Source organism: Rhopilema esculentum, chromosome 20 (genome assembly GCF_057945365.1).
Source record: "Rhopilema esculentum isolate cy_ngs chromosome 20, ASM5794536v1, whole genome shotgun sequence".
In the NCBI taxonomy this organism is placed as follows: domain Eukaryota; kingdom Metazoa; phylum Cnidaria; class Scyphozoa; order Rhizostomeae; family Rhizostomatidae; genus Rhopilema; species Rhopilema esculentum.
The window spans coordinates 8,462,112-8,480,865 of record NC_142834.1 but is presented as its reverse complement, the minus strand read 5'-3'; the positions used below and the strand labels follow the sequence as shown (position 1 = coordinate 8,480,865).

General features: G+C 36.5%; 1 protein-coding gene and 1 long non-coding RNA gene across 2 annotated transcripts in view; one reads left to right on the top strand and one right to left on the bottom strand.

The window, feature by feature from the left end:
• The window catches only part of LOC135687150 (leucine-rich repeat serine/threonine-protein kinase 1), a 21,310-nt gene extending 4,618 nt beyond the window's left edge, over positions 1–16,692 (top strand). Inside the window, exons 4-25 of the mRNA XM_089114359.1 lie at positions 275–578; positions 1,295–1,537; positions 2,166–2,389; positions 3,084–3,190; positions 3,540–3,637; positions 3,958–4,101; positions 4,564–4,740; positions 5,460–5,720; positions 5,914–6,073; positions 6,585–6,808; positions 7,055–7,322; positions 7,541–7,740; positions 8,102–8,249; positions 8,717–9,155; positions 9,499–9,625; positions 10,283–10,507; positions 10,685–10,909; positions 11,172–11,345; positions 12,174–12,336; positions 12,641–12,828; positions 13,528–13,803; positions 14,278–16,692. Coding sequence (XP_088970485.1) covers positions 275–578; positions 1,295–1,537; positions 2,166–2,389; positions 3,084–3,190; positions 3,540–3,637; positions 3,958–4,101; positions 4,564–4,740; positions 5,460–5,720; positions 5,914–6,073; positions 6,585–6,808; positions 7,055–7,322; positions 7,541–7,740; positions 8,102–8,249; positions 8,717–9,155; positions 9,499–9,625; positions 10,283–10,507; positions 10,685–10,909; positions 11,172–11,345; positions 12,174–12,336; positions 12,641–12,828; positions 13,528–13,803; positions 14,278–15,354 — 5,452 coding nt within the window. The 3' untranslated portion in view covers positions 15,355–16,692. The remainder of the gene's footprint in view (positions 1–274; positions 579–1,294; positions 1,538–2,165; positions 2,390–3,083; positions 3,191–3,539; positions 3,638–3,957; positions 4,102–4,563; positions 4,741–5,459; positions 5,721–5,913; positions 6,074–6,584; positions 6,809–7,054; positions 7,323–7,540; positions 7,741–8,101; positions 8,250–8,716; positions 9,156–9,498; positions 9,626–10,282; positions 10,508–10,684; positions 10,910–11,171; positions 11,346–12,173; positions 12,337–12,640; positions 12,829–13,527; positions 13,804–14,277) is intronic.
• On the bottom strand, positions 4,734–18,754 carry LOC148957850 (uncharacterized). The gene is made up of 2 exons (XR_016145016.1): positions 17,216–18,754; positions 4,734–5,517 (listed from the first exon to the last, which is right to left on the bottom strand). It is a non-coding gene; the product is annotated as an uncharacterized LOC148957850 (long non-coding RNA).

Genomic DNA, 18,754 nt, shown 5'->3' with positions numbered 1-18,754 from the left:
ATTAATGGATATGCAATTGATTTGAATTGATAACCTCAAAATTTAACATTTTTAAGAAAACATCATTATTTTCTAAATATAGTTTATTTTGATAAATGTATTTGGCTGTTGAATTAACATATCATGTAATAAAATAAATGCCATTCTTCATACAATTCAGCACCTTTTTAAGCTAATAATTCTACTAGATATTTTTCTAAATGGATCAGTAATACAAATGTTGCTTATATACACAAAACATAAGAAATGGTTTGAAATTAAATTTATTTTGTAGGTTGCAAAGACTAATTGCTTCAAAAAATCAGTTCCAATCTCTGCCATTTGCCCTGTTCAAAAATAGAAGTGTACAAGTAGTTGATTTATCTGGAAATAAATTAAAGCATCTCCCCCCACATGGATCATTAGATTCTTTTATATTCAATGAGATATGGGAATGTGATAAGCTTAAAAGCTTGAAGTTGGTTGAGAACATGCTTATTCAGATCCCAAAAGGAATTCATGGAGCAACCAGCCTTGAGAGGTTGAATGTTTCTCGCAATAAGCTCACATTCTTTGTCACACCATGGAATTGCCCGTTGGTATGTAATCTTCATGCAAACCACATGAAAACCAGGCACCATGAAGTATTGAGAAAATTGTGGGGGCTAAAATCATATAAAAAGAGGCTGTACTGGTAATTTATTACTGAATATTTGGCATTTTTTTGCTAAAGCCCCCCAGCCCCCACGACTCCATGGTGCCTGAGTACTTTATGTGCATTATCTTATTCAATGATAACCATACATCATAGTTTGCTTTTACCGCTTAAAATTTTCTTAGTTTTACTTAAACAGATGCCATAATGTTTCAATATGTACAACCCACATTTATTGGTGTCTGTTGATGTGATCTTTAGCTTTGTAAGTTTAGTAATATCATCTTCCTAAAGGTCACATTAAGCATGAAACTCAATCTGTAACTTAAAACAATTTTGTTCTACACAACCTTGCATTTAAGTTAGATACTTACTGCTGTGTGCTTTTTTCCATTTTCCTCAATAAAGTGAAAGGTGGAAAGTTTTTCCAGGTCAAACAATTTTTCCATGTTTCATTCTTCAAGAGCAAGATCCCTTTAGATAAATCTAGTATTGTTGACAAATTTTATGCAAAATTTGAATCAGGAACAATTGTGAATTATAAATTCCATCAGCGGCACAAAGTTTACTAATCCTGTTTTGCAAATTCTGAGTCTTTATTTAACTATAATTTAATGCCAAATTTATTGTAATGATAATTGACTTTGAATACTTTTACAGAATGAGCTGGATTTATCAGGCAATGAGCTTGTGGCTTTTGAAGAAAGTGTTCATCTTTATTGGGCTAAAACTTTAACAAGACTTAATCTTGCTGGCAACAAGCTTGCTGAAATCTCACAGAGTGTTTGTAAGCTGGAAAACCTTGTCATGTTGGACTTAAGTCACAATTTGCTGGAACGTCTTCCTCCATATGAATACTGGTCACTGAAATGCCTAAACAAATTGAATCTTTCCCACAACTTGGTAAGTATTCTTAAAGATACAATTAAAGGTCAGCACCACTCTTTGTAACAAAATCGTTTGTAACAAAATCTGTAACAACAGACCAAAAGATGTCGAACTTCACATCATGTAGGGTAATCATCTAAACCAGAAATAGTTGTCTATCCAAATTAGAGTTCTGGCTAAAATACTGAATGAAGAATGTAGCTATTTGTTCTTTTGACGTCCTGTAGAAAGGGTTTTAGGCGTCACTTTTGACGTCAACTGCACAATGTCTTGTTTGCTGAAAATGGCAAAGAAGAGTGAAGTAAAGGCACTTGTATTAAAATGTTCATTGGAAATATATTTAATTAAAGGTATGGTGTATTGTATCGTCCAGCAATATGTAAGAGAGTCTTTAAAGAAAAGGATTTATGTAGATATATCTCAGAGCAGTGAATTTTTCGCAAAATTTGTTGAGGATTTTAAATGAGTGAGCCACTCGTCACTCAAATGGTTTTACCAGCACCTGAACCTTTAAAGAAATTTGAATTTGGACAGATGCATATTCGTTGAATACCCTTTATGGTTGTTTTAATACTTCTTTGCTAAAACCATGGTTGACTGTTTTTTTGTTGTTTTCCAAATTTTCCCTTTTACTTCTATGCAGTTGTCGGCAAACTCTGGACCAACAGGATTTACAGATGTTGAAAAAACATCGATTGAGGCAGCTATTGTACTGGGAGATAGCCTTTGTTTTGCATCAGACTGTGAGTTTCCATACGAGATGTTGAAAAATACTCTGCATGCGCTGGATCTCAGCGACAACCGTCTTGAAACTGTACCAGATACTGTCTGCATGTTGACATCCCTTGGCGAATTGAATCTAAGCAAGTACGTTTTTTGCACTATAATCTGGGCTCTTTCCATTTTGGATGCGAATGCTAGCTTTTCTCAAGACGTTTAAAACATTACATCTGCGCCACGTTTGTCAAAGTCCTCCAGTTTACAACACTACTGTCTGAAACGACATATAATCAGCAAAGGGCGAACTGGAGTTTTGCTTAGGAACGAGTTGAAAGTAGCTTGGATGGCAGAATGGCACATTTTTTATCGTCTTAAACAATCGGGGACATTAGGACATGCAGTGTGTTTTTCATAAATATACACTCTGTGATGTTATACCAATTGTAAGGCAATAAGTTTCAGTCGTGCTTGTTCAACATGTTAAAAACAATCCAACAGAACATAATTTTTATTTAGCTAAAAGAATTAGATATATTCCCTGTAGATGTATTCCTTGCAGCACTCTTCTAAGAAGAGTCTTTTTAGCCTGAAGTGAACCCAAACCTACTACTGAATAGCAACACGGCTCCACCTAGCTCTAAAAGGGTAGGTAAAGTTCTCACAGGCATCAATTTCCAATAGCTGAATATTAAGTCTTCAATTGATGGAAAATGGACATTTCAGATTCCGAGTTGTGTCAAAATTTCTGTAGATATTTTTGAAAATTTTTCTGCACTGTCGTGCAGCCTCGAAGCTACTACGTACGAATATTCAATGAAATTTTTGTGACTTATTTCTTCAGCAACCCACGTTTAACAAGACTTCCACCTGAGCTTGGCAATCTGCGCAATATTTGGAATCTCAAGCTTGATAATTTATCACTGCCAGATGTTCCGCAAAATTTGCGAGGTAAGTTGTCCTGATAACTCAACATGGCGGTTAAATTCTGTTGGCAGGGCACTAGGGTTGGTTTTCAAGATTCTTTTTGGTTCAGAACATGTTGCAAGATTCAGAAATTCCTAGAAGCCACATTGTCTAATAACGTTTAGTTTTACGATAATCCCCTTTTTTCATCAAATTGATGTAATCTCCTTCATTTTATCGACCTTACGTAGTGTTAAAAGGTTCTCTTTAGGCCTTTCAAAATTTCAAACTCTACCTATGACTACACGGGCGTTATATCTGTATCGATAACTTTGTTATCGATTATCTCAGACAGTATTTTCTACTATAAGTTTTACAATCTTTGTTTCTCCAGTTTCTGGTGGTGTGAAGAAAATTCTTGCAATGCTAAGGGCGAGACTGAGAAAGTCTGTGCCATTTAAGCGAATGAAACTTATGGTTGTTGGACTTCAGGTCAGTGCAAAAGTAACCCAAATTGAGTCAGCTACATTTAGCTTATCAATTTGCTCTTAGGTGTTGTAGCAATTTTTCGCTATTAAAGGCTTCCATCTTATCAATTTAGAATAAGCGAGTAAAAAGACGCCGATTTAAAGTAATGAATTTGATAAAATTGCTCGAGACGAGCCTGTTGCTTAGTTTAAAAAACTATTCTTGATTTATTGCTTTAAGCCTGAGCCCAGGTTTTGTTTTTGTAGGAGCATTCTATCCCTTCTACAAGTTTCATTGCATCGTTTTGATAATATTTACATTTGTATTTTTGTCAATATGCACAGGGTCGTGGAAAAACTACATTGCTGGCAACACTTCAAAACAAACCAGCACCTTTAGAAAATGTTGCTACTGATGGCATCAATGTTGAGCAGTGGCACTTTCAACCAAGCAGCAATCAGTGGAAAATCACCAAGTTTTTCTCTTCGGTGAGTACTTGGTGTGTTTTTTCTCGAGAAGCAAACCTCCCATCGAAAGGTATAAATAGATCTTTTCTTATCAAAGTACAACGTACATAAGACTTCAGACTTAACACCAGTGGGTTTCTGTATATTTCACTCGTCCTTAGAAAAATTTCTATATAGCCTTTTAAATATTTTGCGTTATGAATTATGATGATTTTGCCAGTAAATTGTGAAAACTTAAATGTAAAACCAATCCAAACCATTTTAATGCTATAATACTCACAATTAGACTGTGTATACGAAACCCTATTCAAATGAATATGGTACAGTATCATACCATACTAGCCGTTCGTTTACAAGAAGACACTGGTCAATACGATATGAAATGAAGCGGGTATTTTGTAGACAACTGAATTCAATATGAATACGGGTCGACAAGAAGGCTACTTTTCTGTTTGTAACATTGCTGACTGCGTTTTGTTACAGCAAAACACCGAAGGCAAAGAGATTCTGTTCAGCACATGGGACCTTGCTGGGCAACACGTCTATTACGCAACTCACCAGTGTTTCCTGACAAGCAACACCCTGTACCTCGTCGTATGGAATTTAGAGCACGGAGAGGAAGGCATCGATGGACTAGCACCATGGCTTCTAAATATACAGGTAATGTTAAACAGCAGAAAAAGATATGCTGAAGCGTAGAACGTTCGGACATTTTCGGTCGGGGGATTACAGCCCGCATTCAAACGAATTCAAGAGCGTCGCTTCAATGCTGAAATTTGCATACTTTTAACTTTTGTTATTTCCAAAGCGTTCATCAATACATTGAATTCTTCTTACTGGCAAATTATACCTTCTTCATTGTGGTATTTTCAGACTTTTTTATTGCTACAAATATTAGGTTTTTAATTGACATCTGATGACAGTCGTGGCCCTTTTCCAATGTTGGTTGCACATGCCGACTCGATGGCAGCTTTTTTTATGGAGATGAACAAACGCATAGTTTTCCTATTTATGAGTGAGTCGGCCCCAACCCCATCTTCCTTCTCCTTGGGGTCAAAGAGCATGAGTAGTAATGACTCAGTCAAATGCACATACTTCTTTATCCCAAGAAAGGGGATTGCCTTGTGTATTACGAGCTTTAATCTTACGTTTACACTTATTCCAACTTCTCTCTGACTCCACCTCAAAGCGGATGCAGTAATAGTAGTCATTATGTTTGTAATCATAATAAACATCATGAATGATGAGACATGAACAGTTATTACTTGTATCTAACAAAGTTCCTTACCGGATTTGTGATTTTGTGACGACTTTACCACTCAGTACACCAGCAATAGTCTTGGGACATAGCACTTGAATGTTTCTTTTGTTTTTCACAGGCAAGAGCCCCGAAATCACAAGTTATAGCTGTTGGAACACATCTTGACCGACTTCCATCTGCAAAGAAGAGTGATCACTTGAAGAAGTTGGAACACAAATTATTCTCAAAATTTAATCAAAAAGGTTTTCCTACAATTTGTGGAAATGTTTTCGTTTCAAATTTGACTGGTGAAGGATTATCAAAATTGAGAGAGGTTGTTCACAAGGTTGCTTTGAAAATGCAGGACTGTCACACTCATGAACCTATAATTGGCAAAATGGTTAGTGATGATTTATGTTAAGTTTAAGTTGGGTTATCTTGGTTCAATGTTCTTGATGGAGCAGGATACTGCGAAAACTGATTTAAATGTTTCTTCATTTGAATTTACTCTGTTTATTGTAAGATCTGTCAAGTCTATTTACGTTAAATTTATTCTTTCATATTTTTGTAGTTTTTGTTTGTTCCACATACAGGTCCCGTTGAGCTACTTGCAGTTATATGATGCAGTCACCAAAGAGGCTGAACTGAGAGCTGCTTCCAACAAGCCACCAATATTAACGGCAGAAGAACTTCTTCAAATCGCAAAAGACAACCCTGACAACGACATTTATGACACCGAAGAACTAAACCATGGTAAAATACCTACTTATCATTGTGATATTTGTGAAGAAGATTCATAAAATTCGTCTCTGAATACCATTAAATCTGTTAATTACTGTCAACAGAAGTTGCAATAAATATTTTTTAGGCAAAACAAACAAGGGATTATATAAATATATAAATATTTATATCGATATCAAATGATTTGAGTTGATGTCTATTGGCAGTATCGTAAATTTTTCCTTTGTTCTTGTTCTCAAGCTTCAATTTAATTGAGTTGAATATCCATCTCGATGGTTTCAAGAGCTAATTCAAACCTGTACTGTACGCACAGCCTGTATTTACTTACCGACCAATCAAAATCAGCAATTGGAAAACTGGGCACGAGCTCCATTTATTTGCTTAGCTGCAAGATTAGTTGCGTTCAGCGCAAATCCCAACAAAATTTTCCCTACATTCTCTATCACCCTTGAATGTCCTCCAGAATATTCGGTTTTAGAAAGAGCCGAGTGGCGTTTATATAACCATCGCTTCTTTTAATTAGCTGCAAAGTTCTTACATGAACATGGTGTTCTTCTCCACTACAATGATTATCTTCGTGGGCTGAACAATCTTTACTTCATCGATCCAAAGTGGCTTTGTGATATGATTGCACTGGTTGTGACAGTTAGACAAAAGAACCCTTTCGTAAAAGGGGGCTACATTCTAGATTCGGACATCAAGTCTGTGTTGAAGTGTCCCCGACTGCCGGCTGATTTCATACCGCAGGTAACTCTTTTATTTTTCTGCCGAGATTTAAATGATTTATTTTTCTTTCATGCATAAATGACAGGCAAAAAATGTGCTCATGCAATTGTCAGCCATATTCATTTTAAGTAGTGAGTTGAATATCCATCTCGATTGTTTCAAGAGCTAATTCAAACCTGTACTGTACGCACAGCACACCCATACCCTCATTCCAAACAACTTCCAAACAAAAATTCAATTTCTACTTTTCTTTAAATTAAATTTTAGTATTTGCAAATACTGGAAAGATTCGAAATAGCCCTGAGGCTGGATGAGGAACGTATTCTTGTCCCTTCAATGCTGCCAAAAGAAAGGCCCATACTGCATATTGAACGGGCAACTGACTTTGGGACTAATAAGAAAAGCAATCGATTGAGTCAACTAGCAACTTTGTCGAGAGGAAGGGCAAACAGCCAGCAGCCGTTCTTAGTGGACCACATTCTAAGGAACTACCACCTGATGTATGTACCGGCTGGATTTTGGAGTAGGCTCATTGGTATGTTGACACTGTTTGAGAAGATTTTTCTTAAAATGAAAAACCTTTATGAGTTTCACAAGAGTATATTACCAGTATCCTCGACCCAACTTTCACTTTAAACTTGTCATCAAAATATAGCGTCAGAATTAGTAAATTAAACGCTCTCTTTCAAAAAGACTATCTACCAAAGAAGAATTGATCGATTACCTTGTTAACATTAAATTCCCCACCTACAGCCCGTCTGATAATTGCTGTTCACAAGTGGGGAATGATTGTCACTGGCCAGGAAAGTGAAGAAGTTAATGAAGTAACACCTAACAAGCAAGGTACCAGGATCGGAATGAAAACCAACAATTACTCAATGGTGTATTGGCGTGAAGGCATCCTGGTATCTTACCAAAGTGGCAAGTTTTTAGTCGAGTCTTTCAAAGATAATGTAAGTTGATTCCCATTGATTCTTCTTCATCCATTAGATTATATCAATTAGCTTTCACTCATTTTATCGACACGTTTATCACACTTTTTCTAAATGGCTATTTTGTGACCCTCTCTGGTATCCTCTTTGGCACTCAGGAAATTTTGCGACCTGCAACAACTTAGGTGTTGTGAAGTATCGGGCTTATACTAAAATGTATCTGAATGATAACGCGCTACTTGCTTAATGATGGACTGACAGTTTTATTTTTACATATTCGATGGACTTAACTTCAATAGAAATGTGTCAAAATCATAGAAAAATACAAGTACAAAGTCACAGGGTTTCGAAATTCAAAACGAAGCTTTACTTTTAACTCTAGTCCGACGAACAGCAGTTCTTGATTGGAGATGAATATCAGTATGGGAGTGAAGGTGTTTCGATCACGGTTTGGTCTGACTACGGAGATTTTTCGGTTATGGGGTTCATTGTCGACCAGGTTGATAGGCTCATCACAGAGTGGTATCCAGGTTGGTTCATTATCTGTATAAACACTTTCTCATGTAAAGCTATATAGAGCAACTTTCTCGTGTTTTTTTTATTAAAAGTCATCTAAAGGTGGTGTTTTACCGCCTCGCAAGAAGATGTTTCAAGTATCCCTAGCTACCGATATAGAGAGGTTCCCAGTGTCTATCGATATTTAAAGATGAAATATATTGGCTGAAATTTTACGTGATACTCTAACTGTTATTCTACATGATATGATTTTTAAGTTTGATTCATGAAGCCGTTATGTTTTTTCAAATTAGAGAAAGTTGGGTGAAATCTATAAAAAGAAGTTTTAAAAGGAATAAAATTTTGTAAGCAATTTACGTAATATATAATTGTGTATGCTTTCGACCGGTGCCTTTTTTAACCTCTTTTTTAGCCTCTCATTGAATTTTCATTTTTAGATTTTAATAGGACCCTGACCTGAAAATCTGTCTTTTTAATCAAGGTCTTGAAGACTTAGATGAATACGGTATAATGGTAGTGCAGCGAATGATTCCATGTCCAGCCTGCGTGATGGACTTCCATGAGAAAAAGCTGGCCGAATACGATATGGATAGCTATGGCTCTTTGGACATTTCATCGTATGTTCGAAATCCCACGTTTGTCAACCAGTTTCCTTTAACAGTGTGTGCTATAGCGGCATTGAACCACGACCGGGTTTTTTGCCAGATGCATCCGGAGAGGCCGGTTCCTTTAACTCATTTGGTTCCAGATATTTTGCTCTCTGATCTTCCTTCCTCAATGGTGCTTGACAAGGAAAAGCTCGACCTCGAGGAAAGCAATTGGACTAAACTCGGAACCGGAGGAATGGGTGCCGTTTTCAAAGCCAATTATGACGGAAAGCCAATAGCAATTAAAAGATTCCACTCTTCAAAATCAACAAGGTAGTTTGCGACTATGTTCCTCCTCTTTCATTCAGAACTTGAAACTTTTCAGTGTATTTATTTACTTCAGATCTGTTTTTCACTTTGCTTAACTAAGTTTTTCTTATGATCTGAATACAGAAAAGGTCTGATATGTTTTCGTTATTAGTTCTTTTAACATGTGGGTAGATTTGTTTCTCCTTTTGAAATCTGCCTTTCTGTTATTATAGTGATTTGCTTTGTTTTCCTCAACCTTCTGACACTGGCTTATGCCCCAAATTTCTTTATCTTTCTCCACTTGACTCCGTATTTACAACTGCCAGTTTACGCAAAGATATTATTATTCACTGTATCAACTCTACAGAGACATTCAGGATGTAATGTCTACAAGAGAGGGTGACACATCGCTATTTGTGCCACATGATCAAAGTGTTAGCGACCATTTGATTGATGGGAAGGTTGTTAGGTCTTTCTGGGAGCTTCGTCAAGAGGTATAATTCCTTCTTTTTTTGCTTTTATTTTGAAGGTATTTTGAAGGTATTAGTACCTGTGTAACGGCCATTTTTCGATTATACTGCCTTAAATTATTTCAACGCAGTTTTTACAAATGCAGTTGATTATTGTAAATGCAATTTTTGATATTTCAATAGTCTGTCTAACTTAGTTCACTACACAGCTACATCATCTTTAAGTGCCTACTTATATTAAATAGATTTTTGTGCCATTATTTTGTGCCGTTGACTCCATTTCATGCCATTATTTTCATTTTGAAATTTTTTTCGGCGGTGCAAAATTTGAAAATGGCTTTGACAAAAGCACAAATGGGTATATATTTTGCATCTTGAGCTTTCGGATCTTTATTTTGATGACTTATGCTCTAAGGAGTGTCAAGCAAAAAGCCTTTAATTTGTTCTAAAATGTTTGCTAATTTCAAATCCATTATTTATTGTATCATGATTTCTCCTTCTTAAGCGTAGGATAGTTGTATCAGTGTAACAAGGGTTTGTAAAAGGTATAAAGTCATCATCTTTTTGAGTTGTAAAATGTAAGATTTGAATTTAAGTCTATATTGTACAAGAACAACAAAATGTCACCGCATCAATTCTGGGCTGGTACAGGAATTTGTCTAAAACTATTTTTCATCTCAGGTTGCGATGCTCTGTCGACTACAGCACCCTTGTATTGTAAAAATGATTGGAGTTTGCAGAATACCGCTGTGCTTTGGCTTAGAGTTGGCCCCAAAAGGTGGGCTTTACAGTATTCTTGAAGAAATCAACCACAAAAGAGAGCTTGTAAGGCAGCGGGAATCAAATTCCATTTTGACAATGGGCAGTATCCTTGGACGAAAGCTAACATATAAGATAGCCTTGCAGGTAATTAAAAGGAACAATTCTGTGCAACCGTAGTTTTCCACCTTTTATACCTATGCATATATGCCCTGGCATTATTTTAAAAAAATAGTTGGCCTAGCTTAAGAAACTTTAATATTGTGGCTTCTATGTAAACTGAATTACGGTGTATGCTAAATTTTGCTTAATTTGTTTTTTAAGGTTGCTCATGCTCTTCTGTACCTTCATGATTCGGAGATCGTTTACCGTGATTTGAAATCTGACAATATTTTGGTATGGTCACTTGACGAAGATGCTGTAATAAATGTGAAATTATCTGACTACGGGATATCATGCTTTGCAACGCCACAAGGTATCGTTGGCGAAAGTGGTACTCCAGGTTTCCAAGCTCCTGAAATAAAAATAGGCTGTGCATATGACGAGAAGGTATTTGCAACACTACATATATCCTCCACATTTTTAAAAAAAGACCCAGATCAAAGGTTTTTGCTTTCATAAGGACTAATTTTTGCTCAGCTCGAGAACTGAATATTTCTACTTCTGAGGAAAGCTCTAAGAAACCAACTTGGTTAAATTAAAGTTATTTAAATCTCAACTTTATCTGGCACATTTTGAACCTTCCATCTTGATTGAATTTGAATTTATTTATATTGTTTCTATTCAAAAATTAATTTTGTTTTTTTTCTAGGTTGACATATTTTCATTTGGCGTCTGGCTTTATGAGCTTATCAGTGGATTTAGACCACTAAGGGAGCACAAAACATGTGCTGAAATTCGCAAAGCTGTCTATAATGGCATTCGGCCATCTTTGCAAAAAGTGAACATTGCTAGTCAACTTCCCTTTATGGAAAGGCTGATGCAGGTGGCTTCATTCTTCTTTTTATATTCTCAAAAAGCCAATTCAGCTTTTGCTTTTATTGCGTATATCTTTATTATCGATCAATTTCTAATAATCAGATTGAGTATTCAGAGAATGATTTGGATATTATATTCAGATTGAATGTTCAGAGAATGAATGCAGCCATATAAAAATATTCTGTCGGGTATCCTTCCTACAGATGGTAAACGCTGTATAAACTAGAATTTTGAAGGTCTACGCTGTATGTTATTATCTACTTGCATATTCGGTTCACTTATGCACTAGTAAGTTCAGATGCGGATGATCTGTTTCAAATTGCTGTTGAAACGATTTCACAGTCGAACCGATGCAACCCTTCCCTCTACCATGTTACTTGATCAATATAGCATTATTGTCTGTGACAATCTAAGTAGGATTGGCCGCATAAACATATCTAATGAAGGAATCAACATTGTACGGCGGGGGATGGCAAAAGATTTTACAATAAGGTTGGTTATATCGAGAGGTTGTTAAATCCTGAAGTTTCAACCCTTGAGGTCAGAATTACCGATGGTCATAAAACAACAATTGGACGAAAATGTTCCAAAAACGTTCCAATGAATTAAAACTACTAGTTTTTCTTGATTTGAGAGTATCTAAATTCAATCAGGCCTGAATCTTTTTATGGTTTTATTGCTTATTAGTACAGCAATTTTTTAGACGGCTAGGCAGTTCTAGCACTATTGTTAGAGGGTACTTTGTATTTCTAGAGGCTAGTCTGTCTTTCTTAACTTGCATGCATTCGAATCAATGGAACTAAACTGATAACTCAACCAAATCATTTTCGTTAAGGATTGCTGGGTTGGTGAGCCAGAGGCTAGGCCATCAGCCGTCGAGGTTGTGCGCAGAATGGAGAGGCCAGAATTCCTTTGCCTTTGCAACAGTTTCCCTGCCGTCGGCGAAAAGCCTCTTGAGAATGTCACTTGTGTACTTTCACTTGAAGAAGATTTTATGGGTAACGTTGCACTCTCTTTTATCGCTTTTGACTTTGACTCATGCTAAAGCGAACCATCTTATTCAACAACAAATAAAGGGTGAAAATTTTCAGAACAGAGAAAGGACAGAAATATGTCAAGATTGGTCCTCGATTTATCCCCTGTTTTAGTCTTGTTCATATCTTTCACTAACTGCATCTTTTATCATTGATTGAAGGGTCATCTTTGCTTTACTTACTTGAAAATCCAAAAGGGTTGCGCTCTTTTTATTGCAGGCTTTTCATGTTTTGTAAAACAATTCAACGCTTGCTCTTTTTCTGGAAGGTTTTAATATGGCAAATGCTACAGGTGAGCATTTCAACAAATTGCTAATTTGGAGTGCCGCGAACAAAGGGCGACGATTCATTATCATGAATGCCAACACTGGTGCCGTGGAAAGTGACATACCATGTGTTGGTCAGAGGGTACTTTGTGCTGCCAGGGTGAACCAGCGAATATGGCTCGGGACAGAGGTATGCTGAAAATACACTTTTCACTTCTCAAGCAACAACTCCAATAAATAGATTTATCAAACCTTTGTCTCTTAACAGGGAATCATTATTTTATATTACCTACAACTTATAGTTTTGTTCTGTTACTCATTTCCTGCCGTCAATGCCTTGTAGCTGAAAAAATATCTACAACGATTATTAGCTCGACTGTGGGTTCCACTGTAGTTATTATCTTTCAAATAACAAGGCTTCTTCAATCACAGCTAATTAGCTTCCCTTATTTCATTCGTTGTTCAGTACATGATCAAAAAGGCAAGGTAATAAGCTATGAATACTGCTGCATAAGCTATAAAACATATTCTGTTTATCTTCAGAGCACAAAACGTGCAGCTCATGAAAAATCTTTCTTTATTGTTTGTTACTTGCTGTCATGCAATAAAGAAGTATTAATTAGTTCATGTTTTAATGTTGTGTTGAGTGAGAAAAAGTAATTCTGTCAACAGCGTATAACAAAAGTATCATTTCAAAATAGTACAGCCAAACTTTTAGCCAACCTTTCTGGTAGAAAACCTTATTCATTGGAAAGACTTATTAATCATTTATTTTTATGTAACCGATTATAATTGCACTGACCATGTATAGTCTTAAATTTATGTGGAATGTAGCCAAGACGTTATTTGTTTGAAAACCAAAAGACTTACATATTTATGTTTATCTTAGGGACTGAAAATTGAAGTTTTTGGAATGCATATGTGGCAGTTTCCTCGCGTTTTGTGGTCGTTTGGGACAAAAGATGCCGTTATGGACATTCTTGTGGCGCCAAAAGAAGGTGCGCCTCACGAAAGAGTTTTTGTGTCACTTGCTAATGGGACACTCATTGTGTTCCAAAAAAATGGACCTGACAGGTACGAGGTCTCAGGGCCTTCTCAACCAACACAAGATGGAGAAGAAAACGATGACTTGATTACAAGCGAAAAGAATTCGTGGTTTGAAACGGTTAGTATTTTGTGGTTGACCATGTTTACAGCCCAACACTTGATTGTTGGATTAAAGTACACAAAAACTGGAAATTTTTTGTGTATATGAATAAAAATCAATATTGGTGTAGAAATTCTTGTTTTCTTAAAAGTTAGACATTTTTCAGGGCGACGACAATGTTTAACGGTCCCACAAAAAAAATAGAAAAACTCCATCACGTAAAGAAATTTCGTTTCAAAAGAGCTTTGAACAGTATAAAATTCAGAGGTGTCAGGGGAACCACGAAAGAATTGTGATATTATCTATGAAAACCTTCTCTGTTTGGTCTTCTGTAATTAATTTTGTACATTCAGTTGATAGACTTGAATTTCACGGGCTTGATAATCAGCCTATTATTGAAAGTGCATTTGAATGTAACTATTATCTTAAGATATTGCGCTGATATTATACTGTAAACTATTTAGTTTTAAAAAAGGCTTGCTTTCTTTGAAGGTGATATATTTAGCCAATGAAGGGCGCCCGGCAAAGAAATTAGCGTTAACGAAGGGTGGAAAAGAGCTATGGGTGGCTTCAGGGAATTCAGTGGCAATAGTAGACGCACAAAACCTACAGCTCATGGAGAAGGTTAAAGTTTTTGCCTTGCCTCGTCATCTTGTCACTCATATGGTAACAGATGGAGAAAGGGTTTGGACAGCCGAAAGAAACTCGACCATTATCTATCAATGGGATGTTGAAACGAGGCAGAAGACATACATTTTTGACTGCGATATAACATGTAATGCAAAAGGAATCATTTTAGGACAGCTGGTAAAGAACGGTTCTTCTGAAAGGACTGCAGAGTCTCCAGCTACTGCACCTGCAGATCCTGTAAAGTTAGATAGCAGTGGACTAGATAAAATTGCTGAAAATAACAGTGGACTGGAAGACATTGCTGAAAGTGCTGAAGATGTAGAGGCCAAAGAGACCAAACCTCCAATTGATTTGTTAGCAATTAGTCCGTTGTTACTTAAGGCAACAAGAAGAGCTCAGCCATCATTCTTACTTTCACAGAAGAAGCGAAGAGTGACAAAATCATCAAGAAGACTTCATTTCGATGCTGAGCATTTCAATCTTCCCACCAGACCGCGCTCAGGGGCTTATTCTGATGCATCATTGCGGTTAGGGCCTATCTTGCTTATAGGCAATACTTTATTGGTCGGCCGCAGCGTTGGAGATATTCTTGTCATCAACGTACGTAAACCAACTACACAAACAGTGACATTACATGATAACTTGAACACGTTTGTATTTGGGGAAGTGTTGTGTCAGTTAGAAGATGAACAAGGAAAACAACCAGACATTTTGAAAGAGGTAACTTGCTTGGAAAAAGTTGGCAATAGCAGGGTCGTTGCAGCGATGCGGATAGAATCAAAAAAGGACCGAATGAGGGAACGGCTGAATACCTTTGGATCGGCGGGACAGATATTTGATGCTTTCAAACTCTTGTCGTTTGAAGCCTGGGATATTTCTGAATTCGAAAATTTTGCAAGGAATGTTTCTTCGCTACATTCTATGGAACAATCTTTATGAGAATTATCTTTCGCGATTTTGTAAAAAGATCTTATATTTTTATGATGTGTTCTTAAAATGGAAATAGCTATTTGGACATGAACCAATTAAGATGCCGGAAATACTTTGCTTCACCTTCAATCACTGCCAAAATCTTGGAACACCAAACACTTTGCGCTCTGCTTTTCTATTTTTCGTTTGTTTTCCCAAATACTACTATTTCCGTACACCTTTCCCCCCAGAACAATGTTGAAAGTATAGAAAAATATCTTACCAGCCACAAGAAAAAGCGTGCTCCATACCATAAGTCCTCCAATGAACGCCCCCTTCTTTTAAACGCCTTCCTCTAATAAAGGCCCCCATCAACCCATTCATTATGGAGCCGGCAGATTCGGATATTGAAGACGAGAATGATTTTGTATCTGTTATTTGATTACAGTACTTGTTTTTAACATAATGAAAGAGTTTTTTTAATTTTTGAAATAAACCCTCCCTCTTATAAACGCCTCCCCTAGTAAATGCCCCCATCAAAAGTAAGAAAATTAAATAAACGCTGCGGGCGTTCATTGGAGGATTTACGGTAACCCCTTTCTCTTTTCTAAAGTAAATCAAAATTTTTCCTGGGGAGAGAAAGGGTTGGCTGAATTTGCCTTTGAAAAGTGACGTTAGTGTTCCAAGACTTTGGTGTAAAGACTAAAGATTTCTACGCTTTGATTTCTAATTATTTCTAATTCTATTTCTAAAGATTTCTAATTATTACGCTTTGATGCGTTTTACTTATTTACTCAAATGCCTTTCCTCCAATTAACTCAGAAGATGTAAAAAAATGTTTGTATTTCCAAATATTTACTAAGGATAAAAAGCTGGAATAGCAAATATTTTTTCTATTCAGGGGGGGGGGGGGAGGCCAATTGTGTATGTTTAAAAGGGTCATGGAATTTGAGATGATGTTCAATCTTGATTTGTAAAAACTATTCATTTGCTAAAAATTCCATGACTTACCACTTAGTTTTTATCTGTTGTCCAAAAATCGTCATTTAACTCGTTTGATCGCAAATAGATTGTTTTGTTTAATTTTAAAACTAAAATTCCATAAGTTTTATAAAATGGACGACTGCTGTGGATGTATGATACTCATCGTTAAATTCGTTTGTTGCCAATTAATAATTTTTATCAAGATTTTATAGAAAGGGATCTTTATAGTAGAATTTTTGAGCGTTTAAGCAATTTTCTACTTTTTGTGCATAGCAAATTTTGACTATCCCCTTCGATCACTTTTTTGTTTCTTTCTGAATGAAATCAAATGCTGACTGTGTTTTTAATTGGATTCAAATTGGTCTCATCCGTCAGACAATGTAGCGCTGAATCGGATAAATCTCAGGCGATTCCTGTCTGTCAATGACATGACTATACTTCCACTTGGAGCGAGAAGAGTCGCCAGCCCTCTGTATTTTCAGTTCGATATACGCAGCTTCTCAGTGTCCTAAATAAAACTTTTGGAAGCTTGGTAGAAGCAAAAACAACTACAAGTACAGACTCTTGAGGTTTTCTGCCGTGTTTCTGTTGTGTATTGATTTGCTGTACATGAGTCAAGCTGGATGTATGTCAGGATCAGTTTCAAGAAATGTAAATTGTATCGGATAAGATTTACATTAGAGCACATTAAGATCCTAGAATTATTACCCCATGATCAGAGCTGAGAATTTTAGAAAAGACTAAACGAATAAAAGCCAAGAAATTTAAAACACTTTGTTGGCAATCAAGAATGTACCCTGGGTACCAGACTCACTATATATAAAACAAAACAGAGATTGTTTTTGTCTCTATTATTTTATATAGTGAGTCTGGTACCCAGGGTATCAAGAATGAAGAAAGAGCTCACCGGAATTTTATAAGTGCTTTCCAGAAATAAGATCAGCGCTGGTAGGTCTTGGGTCTTTTTTGCTATTTTCCTGAATGCATTCCCATAATGAAGTACGTCAGCATGATAGCCTTTTTCAATATCCCATCCATCATCGATTTGCTTCACGTCAAAGTAACGCTGCCTTAAAAATAGTTTAGAAAGAAGTATTAAGGCCACCACACCAGGCATAGTAAAAGCATATTTTGTGGCAATACTTGATCTTCCATCACGACTTGTCTAAACTGGCTCACGTTGATTCAGGGCTGGAGTTGCTTAGCAACCATAGGTCGTTCATTTGTTTCAATCAGTCATTGCAAATTTTGGTCAGAAAAGCAAAAAGTAATGGAAGATCAAGATCGCACATAACCATTTTCAGATGCAATACCTAATGGGACAATGGAGTATGCTGGGGGGTAGCCTTTTTTCTGGCCAGTAGCTCCAGTCGCACATAGACACATAGTATTTGTCAATTGGTATCTAGAGGCGATGAACGGGTATGGCGAGGAGTCACCAAACGCTTCTGTTGTAGCATGCACTAACGCAATGTAAAAAACAAAATCATTAAAAAAAGATCTGCTTTCAAGATGATACAAGATGGCAAGATGGCCATATAACCTTCATTTATTGAAAAGAAGTTGTTTTTAGTCTCTGACTCAGTCTCGTCCAAGGCCCTTAAGAAAAGTTTCTCATGATGCAATCTTTCCAACGAAACTTTTCAAACATGACAGCAACACTTATTTATTCGGCCAATTCATTATATCTAATAATCACGGTGATGCGAATTGATACGACTCTTGATTTTTCGGTCACAGTTGCAAAATAAAAGAGAGTTTGAAGGTAATCATAAAGTCAGTTGAGATAGAGATATGGAGGAGGCAAAAAAACAGACAGAAATTTGCTAGAACTGAAAGACGATTCCAATTGCAGGGTCAACTAGTAACCCCACATTAAAAACATTGAAATATGTGAATCTAAAAAGACAATAAAGGTAAAAATTTAAGTCAACTCGTTTGTATAATTCAAGCACGGGGAGTTAAGCAAAGATGAAAGAGGGTAGATGTTTTCATCCCTTCAAGGGGTGAGAGAAAATTATGGTCTAGGGGCGGGTGAAGATAATGTGAGACCAATCAGCGATCACTAGCCCTTCAAATACTTAAAGAGGCCAAAGGAGAGAAGATGTTTACACTAGAAGAAAAATACATACAATCCAGCATCAGAACTATTTTTCTTTCATCGCCACCCCCACCGATCTACAATTCTGTATCTACGGCTTCTTGAGGCCCTGGTACCCAAGGCAACCTTACCGGCGTAACAGTTTCAAAGTTGTCGTCACTGTGCACTATGGATTTTAAAACAACTGCTGACATATTGTAGAATGAAAATCAGTTTGGCTGGTTTATTTTCTAAATACAGCATGGCTGCTCTCTTTTCGGGATTGTCTTTTGCCTGATGCTCGTAGGAGAAAGCTGCTTAAGAAAACTTTAAATTTTATTTGTAGAAACGCAAACCTTTTTAATT